Raw genomic sequence first — 15,139 nt, forward strand, 5'->3', positions numbered from 1 at the left:
TCTCTTTAGTTCTGTTTCAGCAAAATTAGTCCAAATGAGCTTTTCCTACTAAATTTTGTTTCACATGCAATTGTCATTTCATCTACAGTTCTTGTAATTTATCTTTTACTTATTAGCCTAACCAGCTATTTTTTATTTTTTTCCAAAGGAGCAGCATCATAGTAGAGACTCAATTATTTTAAAAACAATCAAAATCCAGTAACATTGTAAAGACAATGCGATTTGGATCTGAAGTGTGCAAATAGACTTCATAAATGGGAGTTTTGGTAGATTTTACACAATTCCGATGAATGCTTTAAACCAGCTAATCTTAAAATGTTTAAATTTCTTAAAGATACCAAAAATCTTAATTTCCTGGACATACCTACTGTGCACCAATGGGCTCAGAAATATCCTGGATGGGATATGAAGCCTGAGTGTGTAAGCTCCATCATTAGAGATGAATAGAGAGATGCCTCACCATCTTGAAAAGCCATTTGTGGTCCTGTCATGACCAACCCTTATCCCTCTGTGATAAATTCTGTATCCATACATACATCAGTGGCATCACCAAGCATTAAGTATTCTTGGTAGGAAAACCTGCCAGTGCATTTGTTGAAGTTAAGGTCCCTCTTTACACTGAAAAAGGCAAGTTAGAGTCGAAAGGAGAGCAGGGAGTCTGATGCTTATACCCCTGTCATTGGGCATTTGTTGGCAGGAGCAGAGCTAGAGTTAAGAGTCTCCACTTTTGGTGTTAGCTCATTTATTACCGTTTTACTTGTTAATATAAAACACACAAATGTTTCTGGGGTCACACACTTCTGCCAGATACCCCTTCTTCTGACTAAATACCACATCTGTCCAACTGGTTTTATACCACTGGAGATTCTAAAATATTCAATGGTATATAACTGATCAGTCATCCATGCCATCCTAATATTATCTTCAGTATTATCTATATAATTACTAATAAAACAATTTTGCTTTTTTTCATGTGCTTCATATTCAGTAGGTCACTGAGTTCTCTAAATCAGAGAAATACAACAACTGCATTGCCAAGACCTTTCATTGTCACAGTAAAAGAAGTTTTAAAAAAGCATACAAAGATTTTAATATTCCAGTGGAGCTTATTTTGCACTAGTGAAGTAGAGCTTAATTATCTTTTCTAGTATCTGGAAGATTCTGGGCTTTTGTCGTTCATTACTTTTCTGTGTTTAGAATTTCCTTTTGCTATTCTAAAGAAACTGTACCCCAAATCCCACTGGAAACAGTCTGATAACTCCTCTCATGTAGTAGCTAGGCAACTGGCAACAAGGTCTTTTGCACAGATATAAGCATTTGTCCTTTTTTTCTGATTTTCTGGGAAGACAAGTAAAGGAACCAGTGTGAAACAGGGATTTAGCAGTAAAGGGAGCAGAAGACCATACAGGGGATCTTTCTTTTGGGTTACAGCCTTATTAAATTTCTGCAGTGATACATATAGACAAATTCAAGAGGGGAAGGTAACTTCTGAAGAGAAACACAAAAAGCCATGGGTCCCCTTTTGCTCAGATTTACAAAATCAGTGGGACCTATTGACAGATTATCAGACTTTAGAAAACAATAGATGTTAGAAATATATAAGCAAAGTTTGTACGTAAAGGTCATCAATGATTTGGAACAATGTAGTTGCTGTTAATTTTCACAGTGTATTTTTATACTTGTTCAGCTTGGCTTTCTGGGACCTGATACACTTCATTGCTGTTAGAAAGTTGTTACGGCTCTTGCTGCAAGAGCAGCAAAGAAAGAAAGTAAACTCTCAGTATGCACAGCATTCAGGCTAGAAGTATTCAACTGTGTAAGTTGAAAACACCATATGATTTTACTGTTAAGTTTTCAAATAAGTAACTTCATATCTTTGTTGTATCACAGGTACAGGAATGGCTGTGCTTAAATTGCCAGACCCAAAGGGCAATGTCAGGTCAGCTTGGGGACGTGGGCAAGGTGCCACTTCCGAAACCAGGCCCCTCACAACCAGCATCCAAACCACCTGCTACTCCTCAAAAACAGCCTGTGCCTGCTGTTTCACATCACCCTCCAAAGACTTCCACACCGCCCACTGCAGCAAAAACGAAAGAACCAGGTGTTCAGAAGGAAGCTCCAAAACTTCAGCAGGGGAGACTGGAAAAAACATCATCAGCTGAGAAAATCCTGCAAGACATTCAAAAAGAAGATGCCAAACTTAAGCAGGGAAAACTCGCCAAGACACCCTCAGCTGATAAAATCCAACGTGTTTCTCAGAAGGATGACCCAAGACTCCAGCAAACAAAACTGACAAAGACAGCCTCATCTGATAAAATTCTTCATGGAGTTCAGAAGGAGGATGCAAAAATTCAAGAGGCAAAACTGGCAAAAACATCCTCAGCTGATAAAATTTTGCATGGAGTTCAGAAGGAAGACACAAAGCTTCAACAGGCAAAATTGGCAAAGATACCCTCAGCTGACAAAATTTTACATGGAATTCAGAAAGAAGACCCAAAACTCCAACAGGTGAAAATGGCAAAGGCACTATCAGCTGACAAAATCCAACCGGCAGCCCAGAAGGAAGATGCACAACTTCAGGAGGTCAAATTGTCAAAGGCAGTTTCAGTTGATAAAATCCAACATGGAATTCAGAAAGAAGATCCAAAAGTTCAACATGAGAAAATCATGAAAACTTCATCAGTGGAGAAAATCCAACAGGAAGCTCAGAAAGAACCAAAACTTCAGCAAGGGCAACTGTTGAAGACACTTGCAGCAGATAAAATTCCTGCAACAATAAGTTCAGACCAGAAGAAATCCTTAAGTATATTGGAAGAAGATAAAAAATCTGTGCTTCCAGAAAAAAGCACACCACATCCAGAGGACAAAAAAGAGCAGATTACAGCTGAGAATAAAGACCACGTTGCTGAACAGAAAGCAGAAGTTGAAGCAACTTTTAAGGAACTGCAAGCTAAGAAGCAAGAGGACATTAGGAAAGAGGGTTTGACAACTGGGATTTCACAAATGGTTTCAAAAGCTGAAAAAGCTCAGGAAGAAGAAATTCCTCTTCAAACAGCACCTTTGCCAGGAGCTGACCATGTGGAAGCAGTGAGAGAAAAAACAGTAAGTGCTTTTCTCCTTCCCATCCCCCTTCTCCCTTGCTACAGTTCTCTCCTCTATGTCTTCCTGCTCTTTGTTGTTAGTCTCTGTACATGGTGATTCTAAATTATTAAATCAATGCCTCCTGTTGAGTGAAAGTTTCACCAGTCAGTCCTATGCTCTACGTGCAACTTTTCAATACTTCTTGCATGATTTTCAGTCTCAAGCAGTTAAGCAGTTGAAACTAAGGCAAAGTTCCTGTTTAATCATTTTTCCAATATTTCTTGATTTATTTACCTGGAGATTATCCAGACTTTGGAGTTTAATTATTGAAAGGAGTGTTTTCTTAGTTCTTAATCTCGAAAGGGAATAATCCGTGATGGTAAGGTGTACAATGTGTTGCAGTAGCAAAATACAATAAACATTTGAGGAATACTTTATGATGCCTGAACGTGATATATTAAAGCATGCAACCTTTACATCTTTTTACTATTTCACTTGCTTATCTCATATGCACAAGTACATTTAGGAAGGGGTCTTGGTGTGCTTTCAAGTCTGATGAATGGATGAGTTTTTGATAGCACTTACTGAAGGTCCACATTTCGTAAATAAATTCATTTGCTGGATGCAGAGTCACCAAGTCACTATCAGCTGAACTGGGTAATATACATAATTTGTTGGGAAATGAAAAATGATGTGTTTTTTATATCAGCACTGCAAATTAGATGCTGATTATTATGTTGTGAAAGTAGGAGTAAGTTTAGGAAAAGTGTTTAACCTTTGACAAAATTATGTTTTCAAGTAATCCTAGTCAAACAGGTCAAGGGTTTTGTGGGGTTTTTTTGTAATTATTTTTCATTCCTTGTGATAACCAAGATATTTGGACAGAAAAATATTCTGATTCAGCAATTGTGCTGTGGAAATTACTACTATTGTTGTAAACCAACTTTCCTGTCTGAAATGTATCTCCTATCACGTTGTGTTTTGTCTTCTTGACCGTATCAAGAGTTACAGTTTCCCCTGCTTGTGCCAAGGGAATCTCTGAATTATGCTCAGAGTAACATAGCCAGAAATCCTCCCTTCTGGAAGAAACAAGGAGATCTACAAAAAACCTGTATAAATTTGATTATCACGTATCAAACATAAGACACTACTGCAGGACTTTCCAAGAAGAGTAAGCTTATTTTTGTTAACAAAATGTCACTTCTGGGTTGTGTTTTGGTTTAGTTTTGGTGGTTTTTTTTAATTCATAGCAGAAAACCTAAGAAGTTGACTTAAAATTTTGTTACTGTTAAAAATTTGATTGTTTGTGGTTTTGTTTTGTTTTTTTTTTTTTTTTTTTCTGTTGAAAACATTTGTAAGGGAAAATTTTTATCATATGCTAGTCACAGTCCTATCTGGTCATTTTTATATTCTGTAAGGAGGTGAAAGTATATTATACTCTGGACAAATCTTAGATACACATATTACATTTCCATCTCTGATAGTGACATTTTAACTGTAGATTTATTAGTGATTCCTCATGTGGTGCACACATATATTTCACTCGTATTTCACTTATATTTTAATTCCTCCCACTGCCTTCTAACTGAAGTCAGGACTTCTTGAGTTATTAACATAAATAGGTTTATCTTTCTTTTGCTCTAGTTATCAGACTTTGAAGCACACTTACCTAAACCTAGTAAAACAGAAGTTTCATGAATAAAAAACCCAAACTCTTACATATCTTCTTCTATTTTTTTAAATTAGAACAAACAAGAAATGAAAAAGGAACAGCTATTTTTACACAAAAAGCCTTTTTTTCCCTTTTCCCTTCTTTTTCAGATCCTTATAAAAATCTGAATTAAAAAAAGAAAAGCAGCAGCTCAAATTGTTCTGAATTAAAAATAAAGATGGTGCTTCACCTAGCCTGTACTTCATAAAAATTACTGATTTTTGAAATTATTATTTATATTTATGGTAATATTTTAATGTTCTCTGTGCTGTACATTGAACATTGATAAGATTCTTATCAGGAGAGCATGGGCAGAATGGAAAGAGGAGATAACAATTTAGATCTCACACATTGATTCCATTTCAGCGGGCAAAGGACAATATCTAGACATTGAAGAATATATTTTACATGTACTTCAGGGCAGAATCATATGAAGGATTTCAGGTAGGTTTGTTTTTAAATAGGGTGGTGAGGGAAAAACTAGTACTTTCTGCACTTGACAAACTGCCGATGGCATTTTATATCCAAATCTGTATAAACAGTAATTATTAATTCTTGTAGTATTCCAATGAGGTAAAGAAATTGTACTATTCTCATTTTTCACTAAAAAAAAACCCAAACAAAAACCCCAAAACAATACTCCCACAAGAAGTCCTTACAGACATTGGGACAGTAACGTTCTGTTCCAGTATAATCAGTATAATGATGCTTGGAAAATCACAGTTATCAATGGTATTTAGAGTTCCAGAGTCCTTTGAAACCAAACTGAGTTAAATATTGAAACATTTTAAAATATTTGAGTCTCAAAGTATGATCTGAGGTATCCTAAAGCCATTTTTTCTTCAAAGCATTTTTTTCCCAGTAATAATTTAAACAGTGATCTCTTCCAAAAGGTTTTAAATAATAAACTGACTTTGCTCATGATTTACAGGTGCTTTTCCTGAGAAACCATCTTGCATTATCTACTGTTTGCATGTGCAATAGCAGTTAGATGTTCTAACAGGGTTGCCTAGAAATGTTGGACAGTTATAACATACAGTTTGTCAGTATAAAATGGTAATCTTGGAACTTACAAGTTAACGTATAAGTAGTTCAACATATCTATGTGAACACATTCCCACGGTGTAAATTGGACATCTATTTAGAACACATCAGCTGTGTTATATAAAGTACGCTTATTACTATATTCTTATGTTTACCAAGAAATGATCATGTGCTTAGGTGAAGTAACAGATAAATATTAATATATTGTAATTTGACAACATTATTCTAACACATGCCATAAATGACAAACCACAGACTAGAGAGTCAGAATAAAGGGGAAAAAATTATCTCTAAGCAGTCTTTCTGGACACAAACTAAATGTTGCATTTTGTTGATATAAAATTCAAATACAGATTAAACAGTTTAGTCAACCAAAGACTGCTTTTAACTTTCTGAAACTTTTTGATAATGTAGATATCTTTATTTCTTATTTAAGCAGAATGACCTTTTAAAAATACTAAGTTCCTTTGCAAAATAAAATTTCTGTTCTGTGCAACAGAATGTAATCTTGCTAGCTATAATTTTAAAAACTGACAATTTGGATTTGATAACCAATGCGACTTTTTAAAGCACTGTTTTATATTTTCAAATAAGAATACTGAAAGTGAGGAAGTGTAAGAATAAATAATACTTCTAAAGCAAAACCTTCTAATGTAAAATAGCTGTATGATGTATCGGCACTGACACTGTAGAAACGCCACTAGAATAGTACAAATACGTCCTACATTAGATCATTTTTACTGTTACTTAAAGAGATTGCATTTGCTGGTTTTAAACAGTCTTATCCAGCCTCCAGCTTTTACATCTCCAGGTTCATCATGTCTAAAGAAGATTCTCCCAGCAGAGTCTGTATTGGAGCTAAATTTGTCCAGTATTAAAAAGTCCCAGTAGACAAACTTTCAGAGAAAAATGCCATTCAACTACTCAGAAAAGCCCAGTAATTCAACATGTACAAAGAAAACTTTACAAGAAAAAAGTGGGGGTTTTTTTCTTATTGATTAAAATATGTTCTTTCATTCTCCAGTTGTTGAATATATATATGATCCTCAGCAGCATTGTTTCTGCAGTATTTTGTTATTCATCTAAAATTTTTGATTTTATGGTATGTTGACAAGTTTGACAATGACACTGTCTTTGTGTATGTGATGGGCAACCCTGTAGAAAGTAAATTACCAGTCATTTAAGAATAGATGTAGCTTATGACAATATAGTTCTCAGGCTGCAGGAAGTAGGGGAAAAAAACAAAGACAAAATATTATTTATTGTAAGTTACATGCATATGATCTCAAAACACAATGTGCAGGATAATTTTTGCATTACATATCTCAGGGCAGACAACTTTACATACAATAATGGTAGAAAAGATAGTCATATTGTGGTGGGCTTTGAAAGAAAAGTGGATTTTCTCATCACATTTATTTCCTTATTGTAGACCTTTTTCTTCTCTGTACTGTACAAATAGCAGTCTTTCCCATATTCAGTTTCCCGTTATTCATAGTAGTGACATTATGGCATATACTGAGGTTCAACAAGAAGATGGGCAATAGCAGTATCCATTGCCATCTCCTCTGCTTTGGTCATTGACTAGGTACCAATCATTAGACTCACAGATAGTGGCACCATCACGAACTATAAGGAGTATGGCTAAAGTTGTTCTATGTCCAGTTGCTGTCTACCTATTTATTAGCTTAACTGTTTAGTTGATACCTTCTGTCTTTGCTTCACGAGTGACTGTGTCACTTCACCTCCCTGTGGAGAACCAAGATCTGACATGCATTTTCACTAGATGGACACAGTCTATCCATCAGTCCTGGGAGACCTTCTGAGCCTGAGCAATATTTGAATTTTCTCGTAGCTTGTCTAAATTGGTCACAGGGTTTGTTTGGGTATGTCTTTTTAAGTAAGAACAATGGAAATAAAAAATAACAATCACGTCATAGGTGACATTTTAGTGAGGGGCATGGTATTTCTAGATGGGAAAATCCTTTGGTTTTAATGAAATATGTATTTTTAAAAAAAACAACAAAACAATAAATTGCCCTTGAACACTTTCTTCTGTAATAAGGGAAGAAAAATTTATAACATACAAAGCCTAAAATTTTTGACTATGCTTCATTACTGACTTTTTATGAAGAGTATATATAATTCTGTCATTAAGGGCTGGAGAATATCCCAGGCTAACTTTTCAGAATAATAAGTACTGACATGTTGATGACTTCCCAAAGTTGTTTGTAGTACATAAATACAGAGGTTTCTCTATATTTATATATTAATCACAGCCTTATCTTTGGAGTTGTACTTAGAAATATTTGTTTTCATATTTGATTTTTAATTGCAATGGATATTGCTCTGATATCAGATATTTGGGTTTATCATTTTGGGTATAATATTAGTAACAACAGACTTAGTTTATATTCAAGGTAGTATGTGATTTTGCAAAGAACATAACTCCTGTGAAATGCACATTACTTAATAAAATATTGATTAGTAGATTACTGTAACATTAATACTAATATTAGTGATTTAATATAGAATTATGTGCACAGTGATATGTCTATAGGCAAGAACAGGTACTTTAACTGTAAATCAAATAATGAAAAAAGCTGACTAGTTTTTAAAACTGAAATAACTGACAATAACAACTATTTGATTTGTGATATTTTGGCATTAAATATAGCTTTAGTGTGCATAAACATTTGAAAATACTTGCAATTGATAGCAATTTAACATGAGTATAAATGTACCCTTAAATTATAAGTAACCATTGTTATCATTTTCTAAATATATTTATTCCATGGTATTTTTTTTTAACTCAGCATATTGCCAAGGATGTTGATAAATTCACCATTTAAATAAATGGTTTGCTGTATTTCAGAGGTCATTGGCTTAGATAAGCAAAGTTGATAAATAACTACCTACTTGTACTCTTGAGGGTCATAACAAATATGAAGATCACATGACAGTTTTTAAATCAGGAGACTTTGGGATGCTTGTTCTCAAATTGCTAGTGGAGGTGAGGACACTTAGTAAGGCTGTCAGGTACGATGACAGCAAAGATGACCTGTCACTTGGAGAGTGAGCTGTTTTGTTAGCTGCATGGTTAGGTACTTCCACAAAGTATAGAGCATTTCACAGCTGAGAGAAGCAGGAGGGAAACTGGTGTGGAAACTCCGAGTGGAAATACCTGTTGTAGGATATTCTTGGTGGTTTTGTTATCTAAAGAAGGAGGTAGATGTGCTTGTCATTCAGAATGCTGTAGAAGGATCTGGAATCTAGGAGAATGACTAAGGATGTTCAATTAGGGATGAGAAGGAAAACATTGGTTATGATGCTCAGTCGGGTATGCCTGCCTTGTTTGCTTCCTTGTTTCCTTTGATCAACAGCTATCGTGCTTTCCTCCCTGCAGCTACACTCCCCTGCCAGCAGCTTACCTCTGCATTACAAATTTACTGAGAAACTTCTTCTTTATGAGGTGCTCAGAAAATGTTTGTAAGGTGCCACGCTGCAGATATAGAGACATTCCAAACTGCATTGAATCATGTTTCAGTATTCCATGTATTCTGTTGCATGGTGCAATGTGTAACACTTAAATCAACAAAAGGAAACCATAGGTCCAAAATTTGAGAAGACTGACATATTGCTAGACAGTTACAAAAGATTAAATGGGCAAAGAAGGGAGCAGGCCCCAGATTTACTGCAGGCTGATGTTTGGCAAGCTATATTGCTTTGTATCTAGAACTATATAGGGAGTTTTGAAACACAGCTTCATTTAAATTAACCCCCAAGCAACTTATCCCATGCATATGTGAATAAATGATTATCATTAGGAAGTGTTCTGAAAACAATTAAATACAGTATTTGTTTATACTGAAAAATAGAAGATCATCTTACAATTAATAAAATCACTTGCCAGTGTGGATAGCCATGCAAAACGTAGTTAGATTCAATGAAAAACTCAAAATCAGAGGAACTTTTAAATGTTATTTTAATAGCTATGAATAACAAAACTAGTGTTCAGTCTTTTCTGGTTTAATATATATCTTCTTGGCATCATAATTTTTCACATAAGACATTAATTCATCTTTTAGGAAAAAAATCACATGTATTTAATTGCCTGGAGACATTAAGAATTTATATATAAATATGTACACACGCATATGTATTTATTTTTTTAGGAAAAGGAGGATGACAAATCAGACACATCAAGCTCTCAGCAACAGAAAAGTCCACAAGGTCTGAGTGACACCGGCTATTCTTCTGATGGGATATCAAGTTCACTTGGTGAAATCCCAAGTCATATCCCCAGTGATGAAAAGGATTTGCTCAGAGAATCTAATAAAAAAGACACTATTTCACATGAAAGTCCACCAAGCCCCTCAGATCTAGCTAAATTGGAAAGTACTGTACTGTCTATTTTGGAAGCTCAGGCAAGTACGCTTTCTGATGAAAAATCTGCGAAGAGCAAAGAGCTTTATGAAACGTACAGTGAACAGACAAAGGATCAACATAAAGCAAAGCCTTTGCCAGTCACTCCAGAATCTTACAGTTCAGATGAAGAAGACTTAGAAGCTACTCAAGAAGCTGAAGGAACTGTTGTAGAAGATGGCAAAGGAAGTGCTTCCTCCCAGGCAGCCTACAAGGAAGAAGAAGAAGGAGATGACATATCAGCAAGAAGACAACGCTATGATTCTGTGGAAGACAGCAGTGAGAGTGAAAATTCGCCTGTCCCAAGGAGAAAAAGAAGAGCTAGTGTCGGTTCTTCAAGCAGTGATGAATACAAACGAGATGACAGTCAGGGATCAGGTGATGAGGAAGACTTCATAAGAAAACAGATCATAGAGATGAGTGCTGATGAAGATGCCTCAGGTTCTGAAGATGATGAATTCATTAGAAATCAACTCAAAGAGATCAGTGTGACTGAAAGCCAAAAGAAAGAAGAAGTGAGAAGCAAAGCCAAAGGAACAGCTGGAAAACACAGGAGAATGGCACGGAAAAGTAGTGCGGGCTATGATGAGGATGCAGGAAGAAGGCATTCATGGCATGATGATGATGATGATAATTTTGATGAAAGCCCAGAGCCAAAATACAGAGAAACTAAAAGTCAAGACAGTGAAGAACTTGCAGTATCTGGAGGAGGAGGTCTTCGGCGTTTCAAAACAATAGAATTAAATAGTACAATAACAAAAAAATATTCTGAAGCATCTGAACAACAGAAGGGTATTTTGTATTTTGATGAAGAGCCTGAGCTAGAGATGGAGAGTCTTACAGATTCACCAGAAGATAGATCTAGAGGAGAAGGGTCTTCTAGTTTACATGCTTCTAGTTTCACACCAGGTACATCTCCTACTTCAGTGTCATCACTCGATGAAGACAGTGACAGCAGTCCTAGTCACAAAAAACTGGGAGGGGAGAGCAAACAACAGCGCAAAGCCAGGCATCGGTCACATGGTCCTCTTCTTCCAACTATTGAAGATTCTTCAGAAGAAGAAGAACTACGGGAAGAGGAAGAACTGCTAAAGGAACAAGAGAAACAGCGTGAATTAGAACAGCAGCAAAGAAAAAGTTCTAGCAAAAAATCTAAAAAGGACAAGGATGAGCTAAGAGCTCAGAGAAGAAGGGAACGTCCAAAGACTCCACCAAGTAATCTTTCTCCCATTGAAGATGCATCTCCAACAGAAGAATTACGACAGGCAGCAGAAATGGAAGAGCTGCACAGATCTTCCTGTTCTGAATACTCACCTAGTATTGAGTCAGATCCTGAAGGATTTGAAATCAGCCCAGAAAAAATAATAGAAGTACAAAAAGTTTACAAATTGCCTACTGCTGTCTCTCTGTACTCACCAACAGATGAACAACCAGCTGGACTCCCAAAAGAAGAAAGTGGTCAAAAGGCATTGAAAAGTGCTGAAGAGGTATATGAGGAGATGATGCACAAGACCCATAAGTCCAAGTCATTTCAAATTACAAGTGAAAAAGATGAAGTATTTGAAAAAGAGTCTTTATATGGTGGAATGCTAATAGAGGATTATATTTATGAATCTTTAGTAGAGGATACTTACAATGGAACTATTGACACTAATCTTGTAATGAGACAAGATGAGAGTAATGAGTATATACAACAAAGAGGAAAAGAGAAAAAAATAAGAGCTTCAGAACAGATCTATGAAGAACCACAGAAAATTACTGACCTGCAGAAAGACTACTATGGTGTTGAGACTTTACATTCCATTGTGCCTCAAGAAGATATTGTTTCTAGTTCTTACATTATCCCAGAAAGTCATGAAATAGTTGTGTTAGACAGCACAGTAAGTTCCTCCACTGAGGAAAAGCAGTTGTTAGATGCAGAAGCTGCTTATGAAGAGCTTATGAAAAGACAGAGAATGCAGCTAACCCCTGGGTCCAGTCCAACACAACCAACTTCAGGTTTTGTTCCCACATCTGATACAAAGGTATCTAGTGTTGGAGAAATAGTGGATAGTACATCTTTAACATCAAGCACTACTTCAGCAATCTCAGACGTATCACCTGTCAGTAGCACAGCACTTTCTATTCCAGATGTTAAAATAACACAGCATTTTACAGCTGAGGAAATTGAAGATGAATACTTAACAGATTATGCCAGAGAAATTCAAGAAATAATTTCTCATGAAACATCAATGTTGACATACTCTGAGACGTCGGAGGGTGCTGCATCAGTTTTGCCTTCTGATACAGCTTCTTTAACATCATCTACATCTTCAGTTTGTACCACAGATAGTTCATCACCTATAGATAGTGCAACCACAGGTTATATAGATACAGCAGATGCTGTAAGTAAACTAATAGATTCTGAAGGTATCAGGATAATAACTGAAGTTCCCTTAACATCTACAAAAGAGTACTCTGAAGTGAGCATCCCTTATGAATCTATTGCTGGAGCCACTAAAAAGCCGTTTATAGCACCAGGTATGGAAAGTGTGGATCAAACTGCAGTTTGTTTAGCTGAAACTGCACCTTCAGCAGTGTCAACTACAGTTATAAAACCCAGGCAATATGCAACTGATACCATCACCTTTGATAGCTCCAAAGCAGAGAAGGAAGCAGCTAGAAAAATGAAAAGTACAGCAGAGGCTGGCATTGTCAAAATTCATCATGAAGATTCACACAAGGAATTGAGTGTTGATATGACAAGGATTAATTTGAGTAGTGCTACATCTGAGCAACCACCTGTATGTATAGCACCAGTAGCAGTTACAGAGCCTGCATCAGAAACATCTTCTGTACCTATTCCCAGTGTTGTAAGTAAGACCAGCATGGTCTCCGTGCCTTCCTCAGCTCCCGCTGTAACATCCAAAGTATTCTCACTTTTTAGAAGCTCTTCTTTGGATTCTCCTGCACAACCTTCTCCATCCCCACCTCCTCCTCCTCCTCCACCACCTCCTCCACCACCATTGCCTCCACCTATTTTACCCAAGCCAGCCATTTATCCCAAAAAGAAGTCACAGGTTAAGACACCAGCAGCCGCAGCTCCCACAGCGGTACCTTCAGTCACAAGTGTTCCAACACTAGAGTCTGCAGCTGCATTAAAGAATCATGTAGTACCTATCACAAAAACATACACCCCACCACCACCTCCTGTACCACCCAAACCATCCTCCATTCCCGCAGGGCTTGTTTTCAGCCACAGGCCCACTGAAGTAACGAAACCTCCGATTGCTCCTAAGCCAGCAGTCCCTCCGCTCCCAATAGCGGGTCATAAGCCAGCAGAACCACAGCCCAAACCAACAGGCTTGTCATTGACTTCAAGTATGACTCTGAATTTGGTCCCTGCAGCTGAATACAAAATAGCGTCTCCCACTTCCCCTTTGTCCCCACACTCTAACAAATCTTCGCCAAGGCTGACAAAACCCTCACAGGAAACCTATGTTGTCATCACGTTACCATCTGAGCCTGGAACTCCCACGGAAGCTATAACTAGTCAGGCTGTTACCAGCTGGCCTTTAGAAGAACCTTTGAAAGAACAGATTCCCCAGCCTATGCAGCCAGTTTTTACTCCATCCGTGAAAGCTATGGAAATTCAAAGTATGTCAGATCATAGTATGTATATTTCAGGTGCTTTGCAAGCTATTCCCGTCACAACGCAATCTGCTTTTGAAAAAATACCAAGTTCAAAATCAGAAGCAGTAACAACAGAGATAACCAAGACCACAGTGTCTGTGGTTAAGGGCCCGGCGCTTGGTTTTGGTTTAGGTAGTGTCGCTATTACTATACCTCCAGAGCCACTACATGTAGTAGATCAACCCAGGTATAGAGAGAATGGAAGATTTCATCCTTTGGGTGATGTCATTGATCTTCGCACTTTAACTAAGTTGGATATTGAAAAGAGAGACAGCTGTATGGATCTGTCTGCTGTTTCCATGGATGTGAGAAGGCAGATACCAGCAAGTGATACAGGTGGGCGGCCAGTAAGTACTGTCCAGCCAGCTATAATAAATCTTAGCACTGCATGTGTTGCTGATCCTTCTCTGTCTGTAGTCACTGAGACGGTAACCGTAATGACCTGCACTGCCACTGTAAGCTACACTGCCAGTACAGACAGCCTGGTGGATCTGGGACATGCGATGACAATGCCACTCCAGCTAACAACATCAAAACATTTTGATCCTGCATACAGAGTAACAGGCAGCCAGGCATTCTCTGCGGGTAGAGACGAAGTGCCAATAAATTTATCCCTAGGTACTTCAACACACGCAGTGACGTGGGCTACTACAAAGCCTGTTACTGTGCCACCTGCTGGTGTCACAAATGGTTGGACTGATCTCTCCACTTCCCAGGAGCCAATGGAGAGCGGAGCAGTTGACCTTAGCACTACAAAATCCCACAGAACTGTAGTGACAATGGATGAAAGTACTTCAGGTATCATAACGACAGTAATAGAAGATGATGAAAAGCCTGTGGATCTGACTGCAGGGAGAAGAGCTGTCTGCTGTGATATGGTTTATAAACTGCCATTTGGTAGGAGCTGTACAGCACAGCAGCCACCAACTACACTTCCTGAAGATCGGTTTGGTTACAGAGATGACCACTATCAGTATGATCGTTCAGGGTCATATGGCTACCGAGGAATGGGGGGTATGAAACCATCTATGTCTGACACAAATTTGTCAGAAGCTGGACTGTTTGCATATAAAAGCAAGAATAGCTTTGATTATCGAGTTGGGGCAACTGATGCAGCAGTAGATCTTACTTCTGGAAGAGTTACTACAGGTCAGTATGACACAGCAGCAGATCTTTCTTTGAAATATAATTTTGATGTTCCTCACC

At 37.4% G+C, this 15,139-nt stretch overlaps 1 protein-coding gene across 4 annotated transcripts in view; it reads left to right on the top strand.

Moving 5' to 3' along the window:
• The window catches only part of PCLO (piccolo presynaptic cytomatrix protein), a 402,552-nt gene that overhangs the window by 186,527 nt on the left and 200,886 nt on the right, over nucleotides 1–15,139 (top strand). For all 4 annotated transcript variants that reach the window (XM_027790555.2, XM_055809070.1, XM_027790559.2 and 1 more), the window contains exons 4-5: nucleotides 1,891–3,102; nucleotides 10,012–15,082. In XM_027790555.2, coding sequence (XP_027646356.2) covers nucleotides 1,891–3,102; nucleotides 10,012–15,082 — 6,283 coding nt within the window. The remainder of the gene's footprint in view (nucleotides 1–1,890; nucleotides 3,103–10,011; nucleotides 15,083–15,139) is intronic.

This window comes from Falco peregrinus, chromosome 6, assembly GCF_023634155.1.
Source record: "Falco peregrinus isolate bFalPer1 chromosome 6, bFalPer1.pri, whole genome shotgun sequence".
Lineage (NCBI taxonomy): Eukaryota > Metazoa > Chordata > Aves > Falconiformes > Falconidae > Falco > Falco peregrinus.